Source organism: Nomascus leucogenys, chromosome 13, assembly GCF_006542625.1.
Source record: "Nomascus leucogenys isolate Asia chromosome 13, Asia_NLE_v1, whole genome shotgun sequence".
Classification (NCBI taxonomy): domain Eukaryota; kingdom Metazoa; phylum Chordata; class Mammalia; order Primates; family Hylobatidae; genus Nomascus; species Nomascus leucogenys.
The window spans coordinates 76,427,683-76,443,192 of NC_044393.1; the positions used below are offsets into that span (position 1 = coordinate 76,427,683).

The 15,510-nt window shown below is 37.1% G+C and overlaps 1 protein-coding gene across 4 annotated transcripts in view; it reads right to left on the reverse strand.

Moving 5' to 3' along the window:
* Positions 1-799: 799 nt before the first annotated feature.
* The window catches only part of ZNF800 (zinc finger protein 800), a 258,362-nt gene continuing 243,651 nt past the window's right edge, over positions 800-15,510 (reverse strand). For all 4 annotated transcript variants that reach the window (XM_030825472.1, XM_030825474.1, XM_030825470.1 and 1 more), the window contains exon 6: positions 800-3,882. In XM_030825472.1, the coding sequence (XP_030681332.1) occupies positions 3,684-3,882 (199 nt within the window). In that variant the 3' untranslated portion in view covers positions 800-3,683. The remainder of the gene's footprint in view (positions 3,883-15,510) is intronic.

A 15,510-nucleotide genomic window follows, 5' to 3' on the forward strand; every position in this document is an offset into this window, starting at 1 on the left:
ATAAAGGAAGAGAGAAAAATCACCATTAATTATACTTAAAATGATTGGCTACTTAGAAGAGAATCAACTAGGGAGTATTAATGAAAGAGTTCAAAAAAGTTATCAAATACAAAAATCAATAGCTTGACCCCAGAAGGAGCAGCCAGTAATAAAAAATAATGGAAAAATGATCCCATTCAAATGCAACAAAGAAATGAAATATCTAACAATACAATTAATAAAAATATGCAAGACATACAAAATTACTAAAGAACATTTGGAGATTGTCTTCAGTAACCTTTACACGACAAGTTCCTGAATAAGAAATTTAATACTACAAAGTTGGTAATTCTCCCCAAATTAGTCTATACTGTTAAAGCAATTCCGAACAAAATGGCAATAGAATTTCTTTTGGAATGTGACCAAAACATAACTAAAGCTTATCTGCGAGAATACATGAAAAAATATAGCCAAAAATATTTTAAAAAGAAGAGTAACACTTACCCCCATTAACTGAGAAACTAAACACTCAGTAAAGCAAATGATAAAGTGGCAATAATTAAAACAACGTGGTTCAGGAATAGAGGATAAAAAAAAAACAAACAATAAATTCAGAAACCACTCCAAGTGTGTGTAAGAATCTAATATTTGATAAATGTGGAATTTTTAAAACAGCAGAAAATGGAGTTTTCAATAAATGATGATACAATAACTAAATAAATATTTAGACCCTTAATCACACCTATATCAAAAATAAATTCCATTTGGAGTAAAAATTCAAATCTGAAAAAATGAAATAAAAAATAGACAGATATTTATATAACACTAGGAAAAGAGAAGACCTTTTTAAACATAACACCAAAAGCAGAAATCATGAAAGACAGATTTATCTAAATAAAAAATGAAATATTTCTGTTTATCAAAGACATCATGGATTAAATTGATAGATATCTGACAAACAGCAAAATATCTGCAGCATGCAGAACAAACAAATGGTTAGTGGTTTCGATATATAAAAAGTTCTTACAAATCAACGAAAAGTGAACCCTCAACAGAAAAAATATCAAATGTTCATTCATTCCTTCGACAGATACTTATTGTGCACCTAGTATTCATCAAATATTGTGCTACAGGCGGAGAATACAATATTGAAGAATCTAGACATCCAAACATGGTCTCTTCCCTTATACATTATAGTATGGGAAATAGACCCCCCCCAAAGGTAAATAAACAAATAAATAACACTACAAGTTGGGACACAGGATTAGAGTGATGAAGGAAAGAAAGGACTGATACAGCAAATGGGAGGACACAAAGGGAGGGTCTACTTTCAATAGAGTGCTCTGTGCAGGTCTTTCTCAAGATGTTATATTTAATCAGTTATCTAAAGGATACGGTTGTAGTGGGAGAGAGGGTGGCTGTGAAAAGCAGCTTAAACAGAGAGAACAGCATTTCCTAGGCCTCTGAGGTGCAGAAAATATCTTGGCATATTGCAAGAACCAGTGTGGCTGCATTCGAGTGGGCAATAAAGAGAGGAGCATAGATGGGGGTGGAAGGATAGGTAACAGTCAGATTGTGCAAGGCTATGTGAGCCATGGTAAAGGGGTTTAGATTTTATCCTAAAAGCAACAATTTGCTTAATTCAATTTGTGAGAAAGGTTGTTGCTACCACTCTATCAAAAATGTATTGGAGTGGTTAAGAGTGGTAGCACAGAGACCAGGTGGGACTGGTGTCACAATATCCCGGTAGGAAAGAATAGACAACTCCATTAAAAAGTTTGGTTCTGAAGGAGAGCTGAGAAATGATTCACAGATGGGGAAGACGTGGGTGTGGTTAAGATGAAAGACACTGGAGCATGTGTGCAGGGAATAATCCATTGAGAGGAGGTGGGATTGATGATGCAAAAGAGAGAAAGGGGAAACCTAACGAGGAAGTCCTTGAAAAGGCAAAGGGGCTGGGATTTGGGGCATGAGAGGAGGGGCTGATCTGTGAAGCTCCCTCTATTACCACAAAAAGGAAGGTTACCAAGGTAACTGGGTTGGAGGGTCTTGTGACGACAAGATGAGGAAGTCTGTATGTAGTAAATTCTGTTTTCTCAGGGAAATGTGAAGTAAACAGGGAGGAAAAGATCAGAACATTTTGAGGAGATAAAAAGGTATGAAAAGTAGTCTCAGATGTGGAGAACTAAGACTACAGTAGGAACAACAGCACCAACTTGGTTTGAGTTAATGGATTGGAAGTAAAAATGAATTGGCTGAATCGTGTGTTTTTCTCAAAGAAAATGTTCAGTTGTCCCAGTAAGGCCCATGGAAGGCAGATGGTAAGATTTATCCAGAGTTGGGATTTTGTCAGGAAAATTAAGAAATTATGGTTGAAGAGTGCTGAAAGCAATGCATTTCAAGGAGAATGATCATGATAATGGATCACAGAATCTAGACCAAGCAAGGATGAGAACGCAAGACAGGGGCTGATAAACAGTGGGAAAAAAAATGAAGCAAATGAATTAACTGTCAGTGAGCAAGGAATCTAGGATAGGAAGATGGTGATCAGAGCATGGAATGTCTGATGATGTGCTAGTTCAGGTCCTCTTAGAAGCAGACAACAAGACAGGGTTCAATGTGCAAGAGTTTTATTAAGGGAACTCCTGTGAAGGATAAAGGGAAGGAAGCAGGAGAGGAGAAGGGAGACTTCATATCATAATACAGGTCTGACACCTGTGAAAGGAGAGGGGAACTGGGCCCAAGAGCCTCAGGCTGCATGCAGCATAGTTCTCAGAAAGTTTCAACCAGGCCACTCAGGTGTTCCCAAGCCAAACTTGCTCATCAGAGGAGTCCTACATCTTCCATGAACGCGCCACCACCAACACCCCATGCTGTGCCCGCTCACTGACTGGGAGTAGTGCCAGAGAAGCATGGCTTCAGTGCAAACCCAGCAGTGGATGCCTTCGGAAGGCAGGGGGACCTGTCAGTCACTTCCGCTCCGAGAGGCCATGGTCACCACAGACAAGACTGTAGAGAGGATGCGGATTCTAATGATGACACGGTCTAGAACTGTGGTAGCAAGGACTGATTCTGAAGGGGAGAAATAATCACTGGAGATGAAGTTACAGGAAGGAGGGGACTGGATGTTGGAGTTCAAGTTCAACCACAGTTGTGCATAACACAACTCCAAGTTGTGTCAAGCACCCCACAGTCACTGAGGATTTGGACAGTTATTAAAACAATCTTCTGGCAGATGGCAATGTTTGGGGTTGTGGCGCGGGGGAGGTGGACGGGGGGAAACTAGTTTGTCGATGCCAGGATTTGAGGTGAAGGTTCAAGTAGGAGCTAGTCTTTGAAGAACTAATTATGACAAAACTCACTAGGAATAGGAAATCTATAAATTACAGGCTGAAAGGAAAAGGATGGTATTGTCCAGTGACAAGATTCTCAAAGAAGCCGGGATTTTGGCAGGCAGAGAGGACTCGCACGGAGGCCGCCCCCAGCCTGTCCCTAAGGCACGTGGTCCTCTAGAGGGCTTCGCGGGAGAGTTCTGGCTGAAACCAGGGCCGGCGAGGGCAAGGGGTGAAAGGGGTTTGAGGCGAGGCAGAGGACTCGGGGTCTGCGGACGACTGGTCGGCCCGTGGAGACGGCCGCGGCGAGGCGCCTGAGGTACGGCGGTGCGGAGCGAAGGCGAGGTCCCGCCAGCGGCCAGGCGGCGGCGCTCACGGAGCCGCGGGCTTCCCCAGGCCCCGAGCCGCGTGCTGGCACTCTCGGGCGGCGCCGCCGCGGAGCTTGGCGCGGCAGCTGGCAGCGGCCTGACGCGTGGTGACGGCGCCCGCGGGCGGGCAGCGGCTCCCGGGGGCGGCCGGGCGCAGGGCGGCGGCGCTGCGGGACGACGGCTTCGCGAGGCTTCGGCCCGCACTGGTGGCAGCGGTCCCCAGGGAGGAAAGACAAAGATATGCGGGTTAGAAACCAAGGAAAGCGCGCCGACGCCTCTCAGCCCCGCGAGAGCTGCAGACCCAAGGGCAGTGCGGTGCCACTTTCGCCCAACAAGGTGCTACGAGAGAAAACTGCGGTGGTCATAGGAAAACAGATCCAATTCAGGTCTCATGCAACAACTTGGTGGCAATTTAGGAAAATGTATCAAAAACCTTAAATGTCTGAATACTCTTTGACCCAGAAAGTCTAGCTTGAGAATTTTCCCTTAAGGAATAATTATGAATACCTACAAACTTTTCATACAGGGTGTTCAGTGCAGTATCTATAATAGAAAAAAATGCCAGAAAAAAATGGCAAAAAAAAAATGGGAATGTCCTATACCCAACAATAAGGTATTGGTTATAGTCTTTTTCTTAAGCGAATACTAAACTGCTATTAAAATAATGCTGTGAAATAATACGTAATGATATGGAAAAGAATTGATACTATATGCAGTGAAAAAAATCAGTTTCATCCCCATTTGTACCATGTATGGGTGTATACTTATGTGTACATGTGTGTACACACGACACATCACATATGTAATAATGGACAGAAACACATCAAAATGTTAAGCAGTTATTTCCAGGTGATAAAGCTGCAGGTAACCCTTTTTAAACTTATGTTTCCCAAATTTCATACAAGCATGTTTTATAGTAAAAAATATAATACAAGGAATTTTACTCCATTCGTACATACCCATTCTATATTTATCTCAATTCAAATTTATGAAAATCTTTCTTTTCTATTGTGTAGCAAAGTGGTGGACATCAAAAGATTTTTAAAAATGAATAGAGTCCACAAAAGTAGTTTTTCTTCCTCAAAAGTTCTGCGTAAAATACAGTATTACAGAAGAGTTTATTGCTTAAACATTTTGCAGTTAAAGCCACTGTCTTTTGTGACATTATATCTTTTAACTCTAGTAATAATTTCCACTTCAGAAAAAAAAATTCTGGGCTTTTGAGAAATGAGAAATGTAATTTGATTTGTAATTTCCAGGCTTGGGAACACAAAGTTTGCTAAAAACAGAAAAATGTGGGACAAATGTTTTAGATCATACCAATGTTTTAGAGTAATTCAACGAATCTTTCTTTAGTTTGAAATAATTGAATGGGATCAAAACTAAAATATGACAATGAACTAGAATCTAAGCTTAACATCTTGGTCTCCCAATCATAAATTAATTTAAAATTTTAAGTTAATACCTAGGGAGTCTGTTTTGCTAAGCCTTGTTCCGGGAACATGCATAAAAGTGATAACAAAATTATAATAATATAACACAGGAGAGGTGTTCCAGGGCTTTGTTATTAGATTGATAGAAGATCCATTGTAAGTTTCAGATATATTTTAAGCTAAAGTGAGCTCAGAGTTGTCAGGCTGATTTTATCTAATGATGAGCAAATCCAAGATTAGATGTTTATTGGAATGTTGCTTTGTTGTTTAAACAGATGATGACATAAGTAATCACACCAATCCTGTAAGTTTCCTTCACCCTGAAGGTACTGGATACAATAATTGTGTCTGGAAGCATACTTTTGGTAAAAATTATCAGAAATAAATAAAATGTCCAAAGAGAACAAATCCTCCTAAGGCCAAAAGTTTGTCTTAACCAACTGCTCCTGAATAAAATGAAGGTTATAGGAGCTTTTAATAAAACATTTTCTCTCAAAAACCTTAGTATTCCCCAAATGATGTAACCAAACAGTGTTAAATACAAATAAGACAGAAGAGCATTTATTATTGGTGCTGCAGTCCAGCTTTCACTATCCATACAGTGATTTCAATTTAACTCAACATTTTTGGAGTCGCTATTATGTCTCCTGCACTGTGCTCAGACAGTATGAACAAAAAAGATAACACAAGGTTCCTACCTTTGAGAAGCTCTATCTAGAAAATTACCTTCAGATTACTCAGAGGCGGGGGATAACCTGAATCCCTAAATTACTCGCCATTGTCATGCCAAAGCTTCGCATCCCATATTCTTCAAATGAGCTGATTTCCTCTCATTCCTTTGCTCAGATTTATCCAGAGCAACCCACTGCCTCCACAATAGCTAAATCAATAGAGATTCTGACTAAAAATATGGACTTCCTCCTCCAGAAACATGCGCAGAAATGCATACACCATTTACTTCATTTCACTGCACTGGAAGCTGATTTCCTGAACATAAGCAATATTTATAAAGGATTATGCCTCCTTTCTCTTTTGAAAGAAAAATGACTGTTTCCTGGAAAAAAAATTAAGAAAATTCTGACTGTTCAGTAGTACATCTCAATGAGATCTAGTTTAAATGAGTTGAAACTGTGCTTTGGCTTTTGACATAGCAACATATACTTCATCTTTGATAATCCATTACAACTTTTTCCCTATGGCAACAAGTGCTGAAATCCTTGACTCACAAAGGTACATATTTAATAGAACGAAAGCAGAATTGCATAGAATGGAATTTGCCAGGTTAAGGTGGCCTGCAAACTGTAACACCAAATTCCTCCAAGACTTTCAAGTTAGATTCAAGTCACATTATTTCCTCTGCCTTCAAGTTCAATTAGACTTCTGGAAAGTCAGCAGATTTCTGTCTGGTTAGAGAAAAACATCTTACCCTGCTCCTGTTTCTTGGCAACACCTTTTGGAAAGGTGGTAACAGCTGCTGATATGGAAAGCACCGAGGCACAATGACGTGCAGCAATCCTTTCCTCATCAAGCAGGAAAACCATGCTGTGTTCCTGACATCACAGGTGCACCAGCTGCCCCCAGAGTGCAATTTTTCTTCTTCCATTTGAATATTTATTGAGAACGATTATTTTGAAGATATTGACAGTCTTTCCAGTTTCCAAAAGGTGTTCAAAAATGGAGTTCTCCTTTGATGACATCAGCAAGCACATGAAAATGTGAAGCTGGATGCACTGAGAGGCATCAACAGTTTCATTCAATTGCATGCTGAAAAGAAATATGCAGAGCTGCCCATTTCTTCCAAGTCTGAAGTGAGTGATGTCATTTGACAGAAGCAGGGCCTCAATTTTCTTTCATGGACCACATTTAAGAACCTTTGAGTCAAACTATTTGATTCCGCACTCCCCTTACACTATTGTTTCCCACCTCTGTACTTTTGTTCTTGGCATTTCACCCATCGAAAAATGTTTTCTCCCTGCTCTCATCTATTCAAATCCTGTCCATCTCTCAAGACCCAGACCAAAGCCAGTCTCTTTCATTAAGCTTTCCCTGACTACTGCAGCCTGAAATGATCTATCTCTCTTCTGAACTCTGACAATGCTTCCTATCTTTGACAGTTCTCAAAATGTGGTTCTGAGACCACCACCTTTAAAAATGCACCATAATATGTATTTTTACAAGCACCAGAAAGAGCTGTGGTAATTTCTCCCGTTTTCCTGAATCTTCTTTGCGACTCTTAAAAGAATAACTCACTTCCCAGATGGATGGAGAGAAGACTGACAATGATTATTTTTGCTGGGGTGACCAACTGATTCATCTGAATTATTCCTTTCTGTACTCATTTTCACAAATGTTTTGATTTGTCAGTTGTGTATCTGTCAGGTCTGTAGTGTCATTGCTGACTGCTGAAATCCTACATTTACCCATGGACTTTTCAATCACAACCTCCCAGTGCCATGGCCATCCTTCTAAGGATTCAGATGGTGCTACCATTTTCAAAATAACTTCACACTCTATGAGAAAGAATTTAAGCAGAGCTTAAAATGAAGGCAAGCACAGTTAGATGGAAATGGCTACAACTGACATCGTATACTCAAATAAGATGTAAAATCAAATGTATTCTGGAACTGAGCAGCAACTTCAAGATCATCTCTTCCAACAGATTCACATTACAGATGGGGGAAATGTGGAGAATGGGGTATTTCAGAGCAAGAAACTGAAATTTAAAAGAATAAAAATCTTAAAGTTAAAACAATAGCAAGATCACATACAGTCCAAGGCATTGTCCTAATTAGCTCATGGATTCAACATTAAGGATAAATAAAATTGAAGAATTAAATGAAAAGAATTAAAGGATGAAAATAACTCAAAATGTAAAAGATGGATCACACTCATCTATAAAAATGGCCCAAAAGACTGTCTTTGATATTACTAGTAACAAGATGACTTGGACTTATGCTTAGTCATAATAGTTATCATGTACTTACTGTATACCAGGAATTGGGCTAAGTGTTTTACATACATTAATCAGCTCAACTGCATTAAATTCTAATAGAAAAAAAGTATCAAAAGAGAAAGTCTATAATACCTCTGTAAGAAAAGAAATGAAGAAAGCAAAAGCCGGCCATGCATCTGCAGCCTGGTCTAGTAGAAAGGATGCTCTGCATATTCAACAATATCTGGTCTGAGTGGCAGCTGCATTCCTATGGGGAAGATGAGTGTGTTGCACTACCAGAGTTTACTGACACTGGTTGCTGAGAGCTGATTCAATGCTCACCAAGCAACCTTCTGATTATAATTTATTTTTCCATGTAGATTTGCCTATTGGGAGAAAATGCACTGAACCATAAACATGAGAAACGATTGTGCCTGACACTTCCCATCATAAATTAAAGAACTGATTTGTGGTATTTATACACTACTATGAAGCCGGTTAAAGTGATGCAGTCTTCTAATACCTAGTTACTTCTCTGGATGAACCAATAATCAGGGTCAGCCTTAGAAAGCAGTGGCCACATCAAAGTTACCTGTGAGGCCTGGCAGGGAGGCCAGCCTACCCTCTGTCCTGCTCTCCACCTTCTTTGAACAGCAAAATCCCACATGATTACACACACACACACACACAATAACCATTTTAATTAGAAATGGAAATGATGGGAAAAGGAGGAACAAAATATAGTGTTTTTCCATGCTCTAGAGCACTACCTTGTGAGCTTAGTTTTTACAGCAGATAAGGCCAAAGTGGTTCTTTTATCCAATGGCACCGATAAGTACTTATTTTGCTTATTAAAAGAATAAGTCACCTAAGCAAAAAGAAAAAGTTCAAGTAGAACTTGGACATATAAACTTTTACCAAAGAATAAATATAAAAATATTTCAGATGTCCACAAATACATGCAATACATCGTTACTTAGGGGTGTTGTTTCCTTTTGGGATGTTTTGTTGGCCAGTTTTTGTTTTCTGACATCATCTCCATAGGACAGAAACTTATAAATATAGCAGGATCCTAACATGACTTATCACAATTCTTGACAAGCCTTTTTATTCATTATCTTACATCAAGAATTCCAAAGTCAGAATGCAGTAAGAACCATTAGGACCCTGTGTTCAGGGTTGAGGATAACACACGTAAAAGCTGTGCTAAAGCTATGAACATCATGAATACGATCTTACTTGTTCAACTACTGAATTTTAACTATGATGATGGTGTTATGAAAATATATTTTTAGTCTGATTAACTTTTTTTCCAATCAACAATGGTTGGAGTCTAATAGTATTTTCAAACAGAACTACCATGTAAATAATACATTGAGAAGGCCTGCCATCTTTAGGAAGAAAGCAGAATTACTAATTATCTAACATGAAGTTCAAATATAAGTACTCAACCTCTATGAATATTATCATGGACATTTGGCATGGGACACATTTTTTAATGGATGTGTCTTTTGTGATACAATTTGGTCCATAAGATCTAAAATCAAACGGTTCTGACAGGCTCTATTTTTCTCTGAAAATTAAAGCAATAATTGCACTGATAGGTAAGTTGGCCAAAGAAAAACCCAGAATGATCAAAATTAATGGTGTATTTTTATATAGATGATCATGAATCATATCAAGATAAAAATATATAGTTACAAACTGTTTTGAGAAACAAATGAAAAACTATTTCTGTGACATGCATTTGAGGTTGGAGATTTTAAAATTTAGAAAATGAAACAAACATTTGTGGTTTGACATTTATAACATCATTGCTTCTCACTGGCCTTGAGATAAACTGTTTGTACATACAGTACAAATTTTTACACAAGTCTGAAGGTAAATGATTTCCCTGAAAACTTCATCTGCCAATTCTTTCTCAAATGGAAAAGTAAATATACAATTAGCTATTTTTGGTAACCAGCAATAACAGCTATTTATAAATTTGCCTTATTATTTTTTAACTTTCAACATTATTTATCATAAAATAAATCAGTGACCCTCTCTTCCTGAAAGAAATGTGAAATACATCATGTTGCATGTGAGGTACTCAATATGCTAGAAATAAATAATAATTTAATACTCTGTCCATTCATATTAACAAAAAACAGTTGTTTAATAATAATAGGCAGTATAGCAAAATGGAAAGTTCATGGACCAAGGAACAAAAAAATCCCGGGCTCTACAATTTTCAGACATTGTTAAGCAAAAAAAGGCAAGGTGCAGAAAGGTATGCATAATATGCTACCATCTGTGTGAAGGACAATGTATACATTTCCTTGATTGTACATACATGAAATAGCTCTTGAAAGTCCAAGAAATTGGTAACTTCTTGCCTCTGGGGAAGGTAATGGAAGAACTGAGAGATGGGGTAGGGAAAAACTTACCTTTCACAGTATACCTTTTTGTACTTTTTAAAAACGTTATTACATATTAAAATAATCTTTAAGAGATAGCTGGCTTCTATTCCTGACTTCTTCATCAGCTACACATTTGACCTTGTGCAATCACTTACCTCAGTTTTCTCCATTTTAAAATACTAAATCTCTAGATTCTCCATGTACAACTCAACAGAATTATGGCTCAATCGAAGGTATATACAAAATATCAGGTGGTGAAATAAAATAACTATTAGCCTTAATTTGCAATGACTTACTCTTCTGTCTTTTTATTCTGTATTGAAAGTAAAAGTGTGGTTAACCCACCTTTTTAACATATCCAAACTATTGCTTCTGACATACACACTCTCAAAACATTTCAATTACTGAGTAAATATTAAATGTAAGTACAAAGAGGTAGAATTTTTGTGGTAGAGTTTCAAAATTGAACCTGAGATAGGAAAAAGCTGAAAATCTCCCATATATCTCCAAAAAGTTATCCCAAGAATCTTCTAAAAGTCATCCATAATCTTTATAAACAGAAGATACTAAAAGAACCAGAGAAGGCCATGAGTAGAGCAATAGAAAGCTTAGACCAGGAAAAATAGGACATGAAGAAGACACTACAAAAAAAGAAATCAAAACTTACTGATACCTTACAGGACAGGGAGAATGGGGACAGGCCTGGTGATCCATTCTTTCATAATTCTACATGCTGTGGGGTAAAACCGATAGCCTTGGGTCTCAAAGGGCTTAGAGGCTAATCATGGGGGGCAATGTAATTAATAATGCAATAATAACACAAAGGATAGAAGTAAAAAATAAATGGTAAGGTAAATGTGAGTTTATCAGAAGAGGTCTCCATGAGTTGGAACTGTCAAGAATAGATTCATAGAAGAAATAAGACTTTGAAGTCTATGTAATAAGCAAAGTGGTGGTGGTAGCATGGATAAAATGAAGAATTCAAGCAAGGAGAGTCAGTTCCAGTAGGATGGGAGCAGTAATCGTAGATAACAGGGTGATGAATTTAGTTTTAGACATAGTTTGATTCTAAATAGTAACTTGGCTAAAAATATTAAAAATTATTTTTCAAATGTTGGGTTGCCAAATTTTCTTTATAGAACTACATAGGAATAATGACATGCTAGTAATATATCAAAACTGGCTGACTAGGCAAGATCAACACACACCTAAATCCAACTTTTTAATAGGCAGGGCCCTGAGGTATGAGAAAATCACACTTACACAGGATATTTGGTAACCATCTTCCAGTATTTTCTTGCAGGTACCTAATATGATTTCCTAACACAATTTTCATACTCAGGAATCAGCTCCACCCAAAAAACATAAACCAGGAAATCAAGAGGTGCCAGTTTTACTTTGCCTTTGATTAAGTTTGTGAATTGGGCCTGGGTGATGAAATTGAGTGCTGTGGGTTTTAACTATATGAAAAAATGTCAAAACAAAATAAACCAAAAGAACCATCTGTCAGTGATCTAGTGATTTTGTAAAGCTAAAGCAATGATGTATAACCACTTAACTTCTGGCAAAATACACACTATAAACTCAAGATATTTGTTATTACATGGATAAAAAGTTGTGTCTGTATGTGTGTGTGTGTGAGAGAGAAAGAGTGTGTTATTGGTAGCATACTGATAAATCTTGTAAGAAATTTCTAAAAATGTATTTCTAAAATGTTGGCATAGGGCAAGAAAGAATATCAACACATATAAAGAAGGCTATAAAGCAAATGAAGTCCTCAATGCAGAAAGCATATATTCTAAAATTCTATTCTACTTTTGATTTTTGTTACAATCCTTCAAACACCCAAATACACATATCTTCATCAATAATCTCTTAGTGATTTACTGGGGTGTGAATGAGAATATAGAGGCTTGCCAGGAAAAAAAAATTGATGTTTGAACAAAAAAAGAGAGACTGGAAACAGGTAAAAGTTTATGGTTAATATAATTGTGTGTTACAGCAGTGTGCCTTGTATTACCTGATGTGGATATTAGGCCTTAATGCTAATACCCATCATTGATTAAAGTATAAATAACAAGAAAGAGAAACCATTTTCAAAGCATTAAAACAAAAAACTTAAAAATGTGTGTGTGGGTTTTTTTTTTTTTACTATAGATCATAAGGGAATAACAAAAATTGTTTTATTATAGCTATCCTCTTCTAATTCAGGTCTGTCATTTCTATTATTGACTTCAGTTTTTAGGAGTTATAACTCAGCCATAAAATTTACTATACTGAAACTTGACAAAGTCTCCTGGAAATTCTTTCCTTTAAAGGCATATTTTAAAAGTTAATGCCAAAAAAGTTGGATACAGACCAATGGCATCTTGAGTGGTATACAGACCTATGCTTTCTTTATTAAATCAATGGTTTCAATCCCAAGCAGGGCTGATTTCTGAAAAGTCATCTTGCATACCCTCATAAGTACCCACTGGCCTGGGAGTGCGTGGTGGTAAATAGGCTGCTTCATTTCACTTTTAGGGAGACACAAATTTCCACTTTAATACTAGTGTTTTCTAGATGGCAAGATCAGAAACAGTTTTATCGTTAGGTTCTTCCTCCAGAAAGGAGGTGGAAAAGGGAAAAACCAGTGAGGGCCACAGGATGACATTGCAGGATCTACATTTCATTAAATATTCACCAGTCCAAAAAGTGCAGCTTTACAAAGTATAATTAATATATTTAATCATCTGTTCAACCTTTAATAGTACCTTTATTCCCTTAGACTCTGGCTATGGATACTAAATTACTTAAGTTTCTCATATGGATTATGTCAAATTCTATCAGGATCTTATCAGCCAGATGGCTTTCTCCTAGTTTCCTTGACTAGATTAGGCACACAGACATAGTACCTGGCTAGATAAGAGGCATGGGGAGTAAATCATGAAAATTCCTGGACAGATCAAAGCTATAGGACTCAACAAATAAATCTTATTTAGTCCAAGAACACTAATAAATTGCTTTATTTTTTAAATAAGATTTTTCCTTTTTCAAGAAATAATCTTTTAAAATAGGTCTTACAGATTTTATCTTAAAACCTCTCTGAATACAACACATAAGTTAATTCATATTGCCTAATACTATTACAATTTAATTATTCAGTACTTCTCAGAGTAAAATCAAATACATGTTATATTACATATTTTATATGGAGTGGGGGTAACACAGAGAGAGACAGAGAGAGAATCAGAGCTAGCCAAATACCTGCTCCCAAATGAAAAACTGAACTAGGTAGGTATTATCATAAATTACATAATAAATGAAAAGAATCCATGTAGTAGTATAATACATTGATTCTGTTTATTCTTCCTGGTAATCCCTTCAAAGTCTATGGCTTCAACAACTACATGAACACTAATGACTTCTAAATCTCTAGCCCCTGGGCAATTTCTCTCCTGACCTCTAACCTGTATATCCTACTCCTATTAAGCATCTCCTATTAGATATCCTTCTACCACCTCGAACTCAACATATCTAAAATTTAATTCAGCATTTCCCCCTGGAAAAGTGTTCTTCTTCCTCCTGTATTCTTTGCCTTGAAGAATGGTGCCACCCACCTGCTCAACTAGAATGCCTGAAACTGAATCATACTAGATTCTTTCTTCGTCTCCACTGCCTGGAAAATTTCATTTCTGAAATAATTATTTCACCTGTATCCTTTTCTGTAGTCTCATTGCCAAAATCTGAATTTATGTCCTATCACTCTTACTTAGACTTCTGAAATAGTCTCCTAATTGACTTCCCTCACACAATCCTACATCCCCACCTCCACTCCAATTCAGTCCCCTTGGTGCTATTATATGTCCCTGTTTATAATCTTTCAACGGTACTCCTAATCTTGAAATATAGTTCAAACTATTTACTTGATACATTGATTTGGCCATTTCCCTGTCTCATACTCCTTCCCTTAATCTACATGTGATTTCATGTCTCTGTACCTACATGGAAACTTTTTCTGCCTATCTCTTTCAAAACTCAAGAATAAATTTAGGAATTATAAGTCTTTCCTAACTCCTCAGTGTGCCTTAATATTCCACTTCTGTGTCCTTATAATGTATTCCTCTTCCATCATACTTGAAGAGGAACTGCATTGCTTATCTCTGTACCTGACTAAGTGCCTCGCACGAAGCAGGCGCTTATTTGTTTACTGACTGAATGAAATAAGTCAATGTAAGAGTGAAATCTGAAGAATACTCATGGAATACTTTAACTTTTGATACTGAACAAGCTCTGCCAAAAAAAAAGTGTTTAATTTAATTTGCTTATTATTACTAATCTGTCCCCAATCGTATTTTTAAATAATTTCTTTCATCTTCTATTCAGTAAAGTGTGCTAAGTTGAAGTCTTCAACCTTTAAAAGGCAAATACCTCATTTCAAACACAACTAGTCTTACAAGTAATAAACTCGTCAATTAACATGTAATACAAAGGCTTGCATTACTCAAGAGACTAAAAGGAATTTGGGTTAATTCAACCTAGCAAATACCTGTTTGCCTGCATACCTAGGACACCATCTATACATCAGTAGCATGTAAACAAATCTAGCTGTCACCAACCCACAGCCCCCAAATCAACTACAGTCACGTCAGTAAATCTCCTGTCACGTATCATGGCCCCAGCATCCCTTCAGCTTCCTATGATCAACCCAGTAAGGTTTGGGTTATTTTTAATTCTTACCAACAAAGTTAATTTAGTTATTTAAAAGCTATAACACTATTTCCACCTCTGTATGGAACATACCAAATTAAAATTCTAACAAAGAGGATCTGAAAGCAAAATATTTTTAAGTAAAGAAATTAAAGTTATTTTTAAAATAGCTTATTCAAAAACAAAATTGTCAGTCAATGCCTTAAAAACAATAAACACACCTAGTCCTAACAATATCATGATGAAAATTAAGCACGTGTAATCTTCAGAGTTGAGTGTTATTTTTAAGAGGCAACAGAGTCTCTGAACAGATGACTTACTTCCTCTACTTGTCTTTTATTTGACCTCAAAGGACCATAGCTGACAGGAGGATCG